The 14823-nt window shown below is 40.9% G+C and overlaps 1 protein-coding gene across 1 annotated transcript; it reads right to left on the reverse strand.

Annotated features, from left to right (window-relative positions):
* Positions 1-90: 90 nt before the first annotated feature.
* Positions 91-14464, reverse strand: ctdspl2b (CTD (carboxy-terminal domain, RNA polymerase II, polypeptide A) small phosphatase like 2b). Its single transcript, XM_086106870.1, has 13 exons — positions 14308-14464; positions 11854-12047; positions 9629-9752; positions 9381-9530; positions 6417-6659; positions 6166-6262; positions 4439-4550; positions 4271-4357; positions 3794-3856; positions 3609-3688; positions 3357-3483; positions 2736-2831; positions 91-2615 (listed from the first exon to the last, which is right to left on the reverse strand). The coding sequence occupies exons 2-13, from the start codon at positions 12022-12024 to the stop codon at positions 2550-2552; spliced, it is 1416 nt and encodes a 471-aa protein (XP_085962996.1). The 5' UTR covers positions 12025-12047; positions 14308-14464; the 3' UTR covers positions 91-2549.
* Positions 14465-14823: the final 359 nt, after the last annotated feature.

Here is a 14823-nt window from a genome sequence, read left to right on the forward strand (position 1 = left end):
ACAGAAGCCAAATATCCAAATAACCTGCTCTCACACAGTCTTGGGGAAATAAAACAACAATAGCAAGGAAGAGGCTTTTAACTTTAAAACTTTGTTTCAGAAATTCAATGTAACTTTATATACACTTTACAATAGTACATAGCCGAGCGGCTAACAAAGATGTCTTAAAAGATTTTAAAATACATCTTCCGAACATATAATTCTTACAAGTAAAATAGCATAAGAGATGAGATTGAGGGGTGATGGAAGGGGAAATTATATATATATATATATATATATATATATATATATATATATATATCAATACAGTTACTTTTCCGAAAGACTTAACTCTTAGCAGAAAAAGTGCATTGATTCAAATTTAACTCAGGACTTCTGACACAAAACAAACTGTATCCTCTACATGCTAAGTTTAACAGTTTAGTGACATTGTGCTAAACTAAATAAACATTTTCAAGAGGAAAAAAAATCCATGTGAAGTTAATCTTCATTAATACATTTTACAAGTTGATATTACATGCCTTTTTAAAATCAAAGATACAAAAGGTTTCCTTATTTTAAGGATTAAAAAAAAACAAGGCTGCATGTATTGTACCACACAGAGTGTACAATAAACTGGTAATGCACGTAAAAAGGAGCTGGATGACACATCAAATGCCTCTCCCAGTTCCTTCAGAAACCGCTATGAGAGAAACGTTCAAATTCAGAAGCGTCACACAATCGCTCAATGAGGCTTGCATACTAAAAGTTGGCAATTAAAGAAAAACGGGTGAAATCTGGGTGCCAGGGCGGGACATCAAGCTGCATCTCCTATCCCTTCAGTCGCCAATGCCTCCCATCTATTTGTTCTAGATTTTGAGAAGGAATTGGGAAAGACACCCGCGACTTCCACCAATGCACAATTTACATTCAGTGTCTACATGTGCACTCACCGGTACAAGTAAACCTCATTGTGCCTTGCAACCGTCGTTTTACGAGAAACACAAGCTCAATCTAATTTCTGGAGCACAAGCAACATACGATGCAAAAGGCAAGAAGGGGCGGGTGCCGAACATTTGGCCACCACCTCTGATAACTAACCGCCTGCCTTCAACAGCAGGGACTATGTAGCCAGAGCAAGGAAAGCAGGATCCATCTGACAAATCTAACACACTGGACACAAATTAATGCAAGTGCACAATAGTGCAGCAATGAGCGGCGCTCTGCGGTCTGATTGTCTTTTTCTGTCGAACCATTAAGAGGGAAAACACTGACGAAAGCTACAAGCAGAGAAATGATCACATGGCACGGTAAAAGAAACCCAGAGCAACGCTGGCGCATGTGCCAGTTAAAAAAAAACAAAAAACACTGATACAAACCGAAAACAAAAATACTGCCCAGTTATCAGGAGACTGCGCAAACGCAGATTGCCGAGTCTAAGTCACCTCAATGTTGCACATTTGTCCTCTGTCTCACTTGCAAAAATGTTTGGCGGAAACAACATCCGCGTACACGCATAGAGGGTGCTCAGTGAAGCCGGCAGGGAGAAAATATGTTGCTGGTGCAAGATGTGGCTGGTTCGAGGTTGTGACCGGATGTCTGGAGACACTGGCCGCGCTACATTGTCATTATGCTAGTGACAGCCATCAAATTACACTTTACAACGGAAAGACGCGAGGCTGTGATTAAGACAGAATTCTAGTAAATTACAAGTAAATGACAATACTGATTGACAAACCAAATACTGCAACGTTGACACACATCACTTCAAACATGAATGCCCTCAAACCTTACACTACGCCAGATTTACATATGATGTCTTCCCCGCACTATTTTAAAATAACTATGCTGTGTCCACAGTGAAGAAAAAAACTTGGATTTAAGCCTCGGAGAACAAACTGTGCTCCCATGGTTAGATTTGAACAGGTAACTGTGAACACTTTGACGCCCCCTTTCAAAACATTTCAAAGATAAAACACCTGGAAACACTCATTTCAAACAAAAAGACAACAAAAAAAGAACAATACGGTAAAACCTCGATTCACCTACAGCGGAATGCATCAGATTGAAACGCTACAAAGTTGGCCAACCACTACATTACCATGTTGGTGTGAGTGTGGCAAAGAGTAAACACAAATGCGGATTGATTTGCAGGCCAGCTGTACAGACTGGAGTGTCAACAGCTTCAGCACCAGGGATGGGTTTGGGTTCAACGCCTCAGGTTAGAGTTCCTCTTAACAGGTGGTGTTTTACAGCCACGGAGCAAGCACCAAATCCTTGAAATAGTGTGGAGACCATTGTCCGCCCCACAGCTGAAAAGTCGATCCAAAATTGGAACGACTCAGACTTCGAAATGTCTCTTTACATCATGTATACATTGAGAAAATTTCAACCAGTTCTTTAAAAACAATTTTCTTCTGAACAGATAGTGTTTTTTTTTAAGCAGTGGGTTTTGAAAACAAAACAAAACAAAACAAAATGAAGCAATGGTAATGTTTGAAGCGGCTTTTTACACACATGGTTTTCAGTCCGTCCTTGCTAAAAGCCCATCTGAGATGAGACAGTGGAGTTCAATCAGGAGGCAACATGTCATGAAGACGAAATCTCTCCCGAACATGCGGCCGCACATCCTCGTCCTGTCGAATAAGTAACAACATGAGTGAAGGCAGAATAGACTCGCAATAAATAAATTAAAAAAAAAAAAAAAACAAGTTTCAGCTTGCTGGTGAATTCAACAAGAACGAACGACATCCTACCATCTCAACCAGCTTCTCGAGGAAGGGCACCAACTTCAGCAGCTCGTTGTCATTCCTGTCCATGAACCAGCTCTCGATGGGAATTCCATTTGACAACTGTGAGGGGGGAGTTTGAAATTAAAACTGGCAATGTGTTTGTGTCATGTGTAATGTCGTGAGATACTGATGAGAGATCAATAGAGCAGTTTTAAATTGTGGGAAAGGTAGAAAAACTCGTTAAAAACAGTTACAATGGGTCTGATACTAGTCTGCCCTCAGCGAGATGGCATCAAAATGACAAATTAGTGAAGACCACATCTGCAGTCCTCTTGTGCCCAAAGGTGATGGGATTTCAAATCCTTGCCAAATAAAGGCAATTGGACCTGCTTTTGATGTTTTTTCCCCCCAGACAAATGTAGTAATATATTGTAGTATGTAGTACTAGTAATTGGAAATGTAGTAATAAAATATATAAGTACATAAAATCATTCATTAGGCAATGCTGGATTGAGACCAAACTAACAAATGACAGCCAATCGTTGCCTCAAAGGAGCCACCGTCAATAATCATGTGACATTCTCAGTTGTCCGGTTTCGTTATTTTGAAACCAGAACGTATCTCGCATATTATGTTTCTGGTCACCTGGTATGCAAAGGCTTGCGGTGAATTGTCAATGATGATGGTCTTTGACAGATCTCTGCCGAGAATGTTGAGATCCTTGATGTAGTTTCCTTGGACACAGACACAATGCTCCCGAAACAACCTGTGTCTAAAGATAGAGTCGGGAATGACAGGAAAGGGGCATAAATTGATAAGGTCAGATCATAAATCATTCAGAGAACGCAACCACACGCCATCACTGGTACTACAATCAATAACATAGAAACACCATACCTGACTAGCTGTTTCTTAGGGTCTAAGATGTTAAGCAGTTTGTCCGCATACACCTTTTTAGAGGCTGTGAAAAGGATGATCTAAAAAGGGAGCGGGGGGAGGTGGGGAGTTGGGGGTGACACACCATTGTATCAAATCTAATCATGTCAGACCGAAATAAGAAATAATAGCCAGGCTATATTTACCTCATAGATTTGAGACATGCGTTCCAAAAACTCTCTAAAAAACGGTCTCAAGCGCACATACACCTGCAAATGACAACAAATAATTCAAACCATCACATGCACAACACCGTGACAACACCTTAAATCTTAGGTAGGTCAGAATTCATCTGCAATTAGATACTTGGTTTGTTTTGGGAGTACAGTATAGGCCTACATATCGTCACCTTCCTAAAATAATTGTCCACGTCTTTTTTTTTCTTCACCTTTTTCCCCAAAATATAAACAAACTTTAAAGTGAAATTTGTTTAACAGAGCATCTAGCTGACTTTAGCAGAGGTGGCTGACATCAAGACATTTCTAAGGCAAAAAATATGACTTTGGCCATTGTTTTAAGAAGCTGACACTATGTTACGTAAGTGACAAATAAGCAGGCTATCTAAACTGTTCCCAAATGTGAATTAATCCCGCCTTGACAGGCCGAAAAAGGCCATCAAGTACCTGGTAGATGACATCTTGAAAGAGTACAGGGAAGGTAAGGGCCGCATCCTCCAGCTCATTTAAACTGCAATGAACCAGTGTTTCATCCTTGAAGATATAAAATATATATTTATTTTTAATGTTGTTTTGTTTTTTTTTTACATTGTAGACCAATTAACTGTAACTGACCAGATCAAGGACCAGAGAGAATTCAGGTGTGCTACGAGTCTTCAATGGAAGGGCTGGTTTCCGAGTGAGCTGCTCTTCTGTTAATGGAGGGACATGCTTGATGAAGAAATACCTAAAGACAAAGACATGAAACTCGGTTCAGTTGATCAGAAAAACTACTTCAACAAGTTTAGTCTCACTGACCGCCAGATGGAGGCAACTTTGCACTAATACAACCTATGCAAGTGAAATGGAAATCAAAGACATGTTATATCTACATTTACAATGCATTTATGATGCCTTTTTGATATTTTTCCATTTTTTTGTTGATGAAAAATGTTTCATCACCCTTGAGTCCATTTATCAGTAATGCAGTGAAAATGAGTGGGTGTGAATATTTATTTGGCAAGTCAGTTGACAGTGTGGGCCTCCAAAGATTTCAGGTTTGGGGCCACAGTGCTTTACTATGGAGCCCTGGATGTAAAAAATATGCTGGAAGACAGCGAATTCACTATTTGGGGGGCGAGTGGGCTTCTTGGATAATCTCAAGGTGCCCTTATTGAAGGGCAATTGACCATCCCCATCACCGTCTGTCGCACCACACCTTAACTCTGTCTAGTTCTGGTGTGATGTGCACTTGAAAATATAGCGCAGAGTGTAAACTGGATTTGCTTCATGGTAAACTCCGTTTTAAAAAGCTGCCTAATGGAAGTCTGGATAAAACCAAAGTTGGCTGTAAATTATGCTGTGATAATTTTTTCTTCCATCGAAGCACAGCCAGCCTCTAGTACCAACTTTTGGTACATTTTGGCAAACATTAGCAAAGACGCTAGAAACACAGTGGAAACAAGCAGCAGTCATCACACTACACTGGCAGAGTCTGGACTCTGACTTGACAACATAAGGACAACACGTAGGTTGAATAACCACTACATAGGTTGATGGAGACTGCAGAGCTGTCAACCCAGTCGCAGACGAGGGGCCTCAAAATCTCATACAAAGAGCCACAGGCACCCCATCATATAGAACACCTTTAAGGGCAACTGTTGTCACAACAACGCACAAACATTACAGAAATGAAAGGCAACGAGGGTGGAGCAGCTGGCCAACGCTAAGCTTGTTACACTGACAGAAGACCACTGGACATTGGTAAGCCACAAAAACTATCACAGGGTAACGGCAGACCTGATCGGTGATAACCGGTGGCTCCACTCAATTAAGTTACGTGGAGTGAAAGCATTTGCTTTCAAGCACGAGCTATTGTTCCTCTTTGTGCTTGTCTGCTCCTTAAGTTGGCAGTTAATTGTTCGGAATGCCAAACATTGACAGTCTATGAGGCACGTTAATCAGTTCAAGCACTTATTTTAACTCAACAATAGAAGCTGCTATCAAAGAATATTTAAAAACTTAAGTTTTTCTTCATTCTAACATGATATATTAATATATAATATCTTCAAACAATGTTTAAGTCACTCGTCGCATTTCGATTGATAGATTTTATCTTTAGCGCGACTTTATTAAGCCCAAGGGAAATGTGTTATTAATCATGATTAATCACACAGCGGACATGATGAAATCGTTTTTGTTTTTTTTTAATCAATCGATAACACTATAAACGGCTCCCTGATACACGGCACTGTTATTGCAGAAAATGAACCAAATTTAAACCTGATGATTTGTATCGACAGCCTGTTCAGAGACTGCTGGCGCTCCATGAACAAATGTTGAGGACTATGACTTTCACTCACGGGTCAAAGACCTCCCAGTCTTCTTCATAGGATGTTTCTGGTGGTACTGCAGCAGGAGGAGTGTTCATGTATGCCATACTTGGACTGGAGCCTGGAGCTGAGACCAGAGCGAAAGTCATGAATTAATTATTTGTAATGGAGGTATTAGCACACAACAACATACATTGAATAACTCTGGATCGCTCTCTGTAATATGAACACTAATAATGAATTGTATTCATAAATGCACTTTACATTATTATGTGACGTACCAGTGAGGGGTGGAAGGTCAGTATCAGTCTCTCCCAGCTCTGCTGTGTGGTATCCAGCAGAGATGTGCGGAGGTCGCAAAGGTGGCAGCTGGGATACACTTGAGTAGAAGTTAGTGTTGGTACATTGTTCCTGTGTAGATGTGGCTATGTTGGTGGGCGTTTCCACTGTTTGTTCAATTTCCAGCTGCTTGACTATTTCCTCAGCTTCCAATGCCTGGTCTGGAGAGTCCGATCCAGATGAGGCTGCGCAGATGGAGGGAAAGCATTTTAATGAACAGACAATGCTCAACTTGGGATGAGACATTAGTATTGCCATTGGAAATGTTACACAGGGTCATTGTATTCTGTTTTTTATCTTTAACACAATGTCCCAACTTCATTGGATTTGAGTTTGTAGGTATTATTCATAATGTACATATTTATAGATCGACAGATTAGAAAGACACGAGCTTGATGGATGGACGATTGATGATTGAAAGCCACGCGAAACAATCGCTTCATAACTGCCTGTGTACAGACATATCGGGATTTTTCCCATGTTCATAACTGCGTGTCAGCCGCCCCCAGCCAGACCGATTGAGATCGCTGTGCTGATTGAGCGAATGATGTCCCTCTGCATCGATTTTGTATTTTAACTGCAGCGTTGCGCTACTATGGAGGTTCTATATCAACAGCAGTGCACAGGAAAGACCTGAAGCAACTACCCAAGAAAAAAACAGATCGAACCGTGTTTTCCCCCACGCTAGTCGGTGCCATCGGCGTTTTGATTTAGGTAAATATTGCCAGTTTTATTCATTTATTTTTTTGCATTAAAGTACGTCTCCTTCGTGTCAAAATAAGGTTTATGATTTTTAGCATTGCAGATATGGCAGGGATAATCAGCCTTTTTTTTTAAAAAAAGGAGCCCGAGTGAAAACAGTGCAGAGAAATTAACACAACAGGCAGTTAAAATGTAATAATTCATGGTGGTGAATTTGGTGGAAATTTAATCTGAAACACTGGTGGTCGCAGGAATGCAGCACAGGACGAGTCAGCGAAGCTACATAAATCCATTTCCAATTCGGAGCACAACAACACAAGGTCAACGTGTACATGATTGAAATATTTTTTAGTCCCTTTTCCATTTAGTCTTAAAAACACACGAGAAAATGGCTCTAACAAGCAGTGGCTAAATCAATTTACCTGGCTCAGGTATACTGAGAAAGGCATGCACCGTTATTTATGCCAAAAGCACTGTGCCCAACACAGCAGGCAATCGCTACCTCCCTCAACCAACTACAGGCTGGACACATTAAAAAGAACCGAGGTGACAGCCATTCACAAAGCAGTATCTTAAAGATGGTTGTACTTGAAAGCATTCACTCAATAAAGCTACAATAACTAAAATAATATAGTTTACATAGATAGTTTAAGAAATATATATATTTTTTTACAGAGAATACTGCAGCGTGCTATTGCAGCACAGGTGGATGTGGACCACAGAGCGCTTGAAGGCTGCTTCAAAAGAATCTGTCTCTCAAACCAAAGTGGCCCCCCAACACAACCTATGAGTCCATCATTCTCTGATGCACATTTTAATAAACAAATTCTAATAAAAGTCAGATTCTTATTGGAAGTCTGAACTTAGTGTGGTTCCTGTAAAAGAAAGCGAGTCAGTTTATAGGATACATGTACGTCATGGCGCATGGTCAGGATGGTACCACCTCTGCCTCAATTTGTGCCAGGAAAAACCCTGCATATTGTTTTATCACAATCAGTCGTGATAGTATAATTAATACAACAACCATCAATCCTCCGACGGCAGTTGGTTCTGCAACTTTTTGCAGCACGTATCACCTAAAAAATGTCCCTCTGCAACTACCACCATTAGGACCGACGATGTAAGACAACAACATATTGGGCCCAAGGGTTCTTAAAAATGATATTCTAAAATACACTTGGATTTATCATTGTAAGCCACTGAAACATTAACACTGTGCTTGAAAGTAGTAAATTAAAATGTACTCATGTAATTATTACATTGAAATGTTTTGACATTTCAACATTAAAGATTCTGTAAAATCATTTTTTGTTTGGTTTAATACATTAAATATGTTGGAGGGTAAGTGCTGAAAGCGTGCAAAGACAGATCATTTTACAAAGTACCGGTAGTACCGAATTGTTGAGATATAGGATCAAGCTCTTCTCGACCTCTCAGATGTCCCAATTTTGCTGGGGCGGGGCTAAAACGGGATGAGCGATGCAACCAAAGAATGGCATGAGTCGCCCGTCCGTGCTAATAACTGCCCTTATTTCATCTGTGGCAATTTGCAGCAATTGCCACTTCCTTATTGATAACTTGGGCCACTCCATTTCTACCACTGAAGCCCCACATCTTCCCTGAAATGTTCACTGTTTTGTGGTATTTGGGCTCCAATGTCTCTGCCATGTGCACACATGAGCGGCTCACTTCGCAAGACAGCAGCGAGACAGGTGGCACCGCAGCCACATAAACAAGTGATGTGGTGGCGAACTACACTCAAATTTGGCGTACATTATTCTGTACAGGGCGGCCCGGTGGTCCAGTGGTTCGCGCATTGACCTCACAGTGCAGAGGTACCGGGTTCAATTCCAGCTCCGGCCTCCCTGTGTGGAGTTTGCATGTTCTCCCTGGGCCTGCGTGGGTTTTCTTCGGGTACTCCGGTTTCCTCCCACATTCCAAAAACATGCATTGCAGGCTGATTGAATACTTTAAATTCTCCCTAGGCGTGAGTGTGAGTGCGGATGGTTGTTCATCTCTGTGTGCCCTGCGATTGGCTGGCAACCGGTTTAGGGTGTCCCCCGCATACTGCCCGAAGACGGCTGGGATAGGCTCCAGCACACCCCGCGACCCTTGTAAGGACAAGCGGATCAGAAAATGGTTGGATGGATTATTATGTACAGTTTAGCCACACTGGCTAAAAGGGTTCCCAGTTCCCTGCATACCATTTTTAGCTGGTGAGAAGAAGTTGAAAACAGGAGAGAAGATTGTTCCAAGAAGCGTTGTCCTGGGAGGGCTTGTGGGCACTTCTGCAGTCGTCGTCTCCCCCAGATTGCCATTGGGCTTCTCCTTACTCCTGTCATGATTGGTCACCACTGCAAAGCATTTAGTATGATTCGGACAACATGAAGTACAATTAGTTGTACTGGAAAAAATGAAAGAGTACAATACAACTTTTCTTTGAGATACTCACATCCGTTGACAGAGCCTTTTCTGCCAACTCTAAGGGCAGTGTTTGTGTCTGGAGTTGAGGTGATCAAGTTGTTGTCCACATCACAGTGGAGACAGGCCTTCTTGGCCGGGCTTTCCTGCTGCACCTTAATACATCAAGAAAGCCAGATTTCACATTTGCGTGTTACTATAAAACAGAAAGTACACGATGCACCATTATTAAATGAGTATATTTTCAATCATAAATATTCTCCATCTGAATCACATCCAATAACATTTGCACTTAATTCATTTATCACAGTTAATAACTTGTGCATGCTAATGTAGTCGATAGTTATTGTACACAGCTTCACTGTGTAGGAAGATCCTCGGGCACAGCTCATGAATTACAAATCACTTAGACCAGGGGTCCCCAACCGCCGGTCCACGGACCGATACCGGTCTGCAGGGCATTTGGTACCGGGCCGCACAGAAAGAACTTGCCTTAATTCCGTTTTATTTATTTCGGAATACGAAAGATGTTTTATTTTGAAAAATTACCGGATTCTCCGTTACATCCGTCTCTGTCACGCTTGACACACGTCAAACCATGCTTCTGCGTCACTTGACCGATTATGCGGGGGGGGGGGGGGGGGGGGGGGAACGTAAAAAATTAGTAAGAAAGCTGCTGTAGATCGCAAATGACGGCGGCCTTAAAAGGGCGTTCGAGACAACTGGATTAAAGTTATGGCTGAATATTCTGAGATCGCCACAATAGCACTGTTGCTATTTCCGACATGCTACCTGTGTGAGGTTTTCTGCAGCAACGGCGACTAAAACAAAATTACGAAGTAGACTGGAGATAAAACACACACTTGAGGTGTCATTGTCTCCTATTACCACGAGATGGGACCATCTGGTTGCAGAAAATCAAGCTCAGGGCTGTGGTGAGTCGTCATTTTCATGCACTTTGAATTTGCATTGTATCGTATTTTGAAGGCATTAAACATGACCATCGCGATCAGAGTGTTGCGGCCAGATTATACGCTCCTTGTGTTTATTGTTATATTTCGAAAATGCCACAGTTTTCATGCAGCTCATACCATATTATTTTGTTGTATTATTTCCGCCACACCTTAAATGCCGGTCCCTGAAAATATTGTCTGGCATAAACCGGTCCGTGGGGCAAAAAAAGGTTAGGGACCCCTGACTTAGACGACTCATCACAGAGACGAATAATTGTGGAACCTCTTAAAAAGCAATGTGTCGTCTTGTAACATAACTACGGCTGAGACATTTTAGAAAAGTTTATTCCATCGATTAACTGACTGCTTGGAAAAAATGTTTTTTGCATTCAAGTGTATTACAAAACCCATTTCAACCTGAATATGATTTATTTGGTAAGTTTTTGTGAACTAAGAAACATCACACGAGAGATTGTTGTTGTACTCACCAATATTTTTTAAACGAATTCAGCTACCACCAAAATACAGTATACATACATATATATTCAGTCTGTTTTCATGAAGGAAATCAGAGAATAATTTGAGGGTGGAATCTGAGGATTTGGACAATTTTAAGTTCAACAATGGCCCTTGACTACAGTGGTCAAATGATTCAAATGATCAGTGCCATTACCAGGCGTCTGCAAAACTAAATGATGAGCTGATCATTTGAATCGGTTGTGTTGGAGGAGGGAAACATCTGAAACGTACAGGATAGTGGCCCTCAAGTCAAGTCAAGTACAACTTTGTCAAATGTGCTGTATACAGCACAGATGAAATTTCTTCCTTCTCAAGACAACATGCAACATGTACTCTAAAATTTACTCTATTAAAACAGTTGTTGATTTGTGAGATAATTGATTAGGGGACAATTAATTTTGACACCTCTAAAAGGTAATTCAATACAATTTTATTTATATAGCACTTTGAACAACAGCTTCAGCTACAATAACCCCATTTTATAGAACATTTAATATAACCATGAATACAATATTTTAAATATACTGTTTGCTTTGTGCAAGAGACAATTACGGTCTTCTACTTGTTACTTGACTATCTTCAGTCGTACAGCAACTATTTGATTAAATGGATTTCTATGATGAGTCACTGCAATCTAACATGGGTTTCGAAAAATAAATTCTACCAAGAAATGCGGTGTTTGAATGAATAAGTTTTACAAAGGACTAAGATTATCCAACACTGTTAAAACTGAGGAGGGGGTCAGAAGAATACACTTTTCATCAAGAACCTATGTCCAAGTTACCTTAACAGCATTTCCTCTGATGAACTTTTTGATAGTCGAGAACAATCCCCTGCCACCACTGGTAGGAGTGTCCTCTTCGACTTCTGAATGCCTTCTCTTGGTCCTAGATGGACGAGTCGTCAGACTGGGGATCGGCTGCTGAGACGCCTCCTTACGCATTCTCAGCCTCATCGTTGTAGCGATCACATGTAAAACTGTTTCGGAAAGAAAAAAACGCTTCCTCAGTAAAACAATAAACAGGAAATCCCGAACAAAAAAAAAAAGTTAAGACAGAGAATTAGCTGAACTGAATTATAACTTTTTTTAAATGTTTTTGATCATTTATAAGATTTGTTTAACCTATTGTAGAGTTTTTGGTTCATGATGTACAGTATGTAGTATGCTGTCCTTAAGTGTATTAATGTATTTTATTTATTCATTGTAATATGCTATGAAACAGAGCTAGCAAACGTCTTTTCAATGTGTCTGCTATACTATTACATTAAGTAACAGCCGAAGCAAACAGTACTTTTAAAGTTAGACAAACACTTCTTTGACATTTAAAATAACCAAGACTCGGAGGGCGTGTCTGTGTATACTTTACTAGGACTGGTTCGCCTTGCTGCAAACATCTGGATGTATTCAACATCCCATTTCACTTACATCACATCACGGCAGCAGCAGCTGGCTTAACTTTGAGTGGTACACTAAACACACACCGCAATAGATCTTCTACTGTACACATTCGTAAGCATTTTGTATGGATTGGAAAATTATTTCAATTTAAACAGAGTACTGCACATTGAAATAGTGACTTCAGATGCATCTGGGAAACACACTTGCTCACTACAATTTTAACCTCTAATTTTTTTCGGCTCACGCACGAAGAAAAGCTCAGACAGAGAACACAAGTTGTAAGGAAAGCCCAGCTCTTGTGCTTGCATAACAGGAGCAGACTGAAAATGTGTCTGGACATATCCAGAGGAAGTACATCAAGTACTTCAAAGAAAACATTGTTTAAAAAATAAACACCTACTGCTTCATTAATATAAATGGCAAACACTGACTAACAATTTATTGGTCAGAAGAATCTGCGTATTCCTGTGAATGGTGCCTAAATATTTTGTTTAAAAAAATGCTTGTCCACCCGTTACAAACAATGCATACGCTGTAGTTAATAATGAAGACATGAACTGATAAAAATTTTGGCCCAACCATTGTCATTTATCGACACATTTGAACTACTGTTTCGCTATACTGCGTAAAAACAAAACAACAAAAAAACATGAAGCCTGTAGCTATCAATCTCGGATATTCTGACGTGCGAGCCCCATCGCTGAAGCTGGGGGCAAGCAAGCGAGCGGGAAATAAGAATGCCTGCTTCAAACAGAGCTGGCTAGCAAGCGTTAGCCACGGCAACACGGAGGGAGACGCACTGTCGTGTCTCCCGATTCGAATCCGGCAAGTAAAGCGTGCATCTGAAACGTATGCACAGACAAACCAAATCATCCCCACCCACATTCATTTTTCACTCGAATTCCGTTTGTCCAGCAAATCTCAGCTACCTAAATAACTGCAGTCGCAGGCTATCAGGTTCATTTCAAGACAAAAAGCGTTACGCGGACCCGGGTTCTTCAGCGCAACATGTTAACTCTGCTGTCAAGTGGAGACCAATTTAGCAACGTTTACATATAGGACGAGGTGATTTAAAAGCAGATCCTGAAGCAAAACAAGCTTATGGTAACCAGCTATAGGCTCTGGCAAATCAATGCGGCATTGCGAGATCCAGGAAATAACATAAACTACTGTACTGTATGTCATTTAAACATTCAGCAGTGAGTGACTTGTGACAACCGGTTTATATGCTCCTTTTGTCAACTGCCATGTCGTTTGATTTGCAAGCGTGACAATCGTGGTTGAGGCTGCCAAACGGCTAAACTCGTTGTTCCTCGTAACACCAGGTAAATTATCGCTGTTGCGCGTGATTTAATTTTCAACAAATGGTCACGTTTTATTCGGCACGACAGGTAGACATAGCAAGCATTATTTTAGTTACCTACAAACATGAATGGTAAATATGCCTACTAGCTGGCTAACCAACCAGCCCAAGTTCAGTCGTGGAATGCATCTGCTCGCTTTCCCCACAGAAGGTTACAAGGAACAACTGCGAGTCGCGACAACTATTCACCGATACGTTTCGGTAAATGATATTTTACGCACTGGCACTCAGCCAGTGACGTTGAAAATTTGTTACGGTGGCCAAGAATGAGCTGTACTCTTGAAAGGCCGAAGTTAGCTTTCCCGAAGCTATGTTCCTTAGCTTAGCACTATTAGCATACAGCCAGCTTAGTTTCGATGGCGGGGGGGAAACTGCTTCAGGCTAGCAGATGTGCACAGGCAGGAAAGGAAAATATTTAGCTCGTCGTCAGCCAACATTACATAAAACACGAGGCAAATGTGCAGATGGCTACTTACATCACGGCGTTGTTCGAAATATGCGCTCACGACCCAAATGCCATCACAACGGAACCAGTGGGGTTTCGTATTAGAGCTAAATTTCTGATCTACTCAATAGCCGTTTCTCAAATGACACACCGTTGTTAACAGACGCCATTTCCCGCCTCTGCTCAGGCTTCGCGAGGTAAATACCCGTATGGACACAGACACGCCCCCTTACCTCTCAAACACAAGCCAGCCAAGTCTGCAGTGGATCCAAGAGGAAGGAGCGTTGCATCATCAAAGTTGATCAAATGGATGGACTTTTTTTTCAACACATTTAAACGGTCAAATAAGCACGTTTTGACAAAAATGTACCCTGTTATATTACACATAATGAAGGAGCTGTACAGTAAATATGGTTATCAGTAAAGATTCATTGTACTTCTAGTTAAACTACTGCAAAAAAACATTAATTGTAATTAATTTGACAATAAAGTTGTGCTTGACTTATTACTCAAAGACTTTCACATGTCACAACCTTATACTCAAGGA

This window comes from Hippocampus guttulatus, chromosome 3 (assembly GCF_054856545.1).
Source record: "Hippocampus guttulatus isolate MCC_2025c chromosome 3, RoL_Hgut_1.0, whole genome shotgun sequence".
Classification (NCBI taxonomy): Eukaryota; Metazoa; Chordata; class Actinopteri; order Syngnathiformes; family Syngnathidae; genus Hippocampus; species Hippocampus guttulatus.

Coding starts and splice junctions, on each gene's coding strand:
- ctdspl2b (XM_086106870.1), bottom strand. CDS start 12,024: ATGAGGCTGAGAATGCGTAAGGAGGCGTCTCAGCAGCCGATCCCCAGT. Junction 6,660..9,380: donor CTTCTCACCAGCTAAAAATG/GTATGCAGGGAA, acceptor CCATCTGCGCAG/CCTCATCTGGATCGGACTCT. Junction 6,263..6,416: donor TGACCTTCCACCCCTCACTG/GTACGTCACATA, acceptor CTCTGGTCTCAG/CTCCAGGCTCCAGTCCAAGT.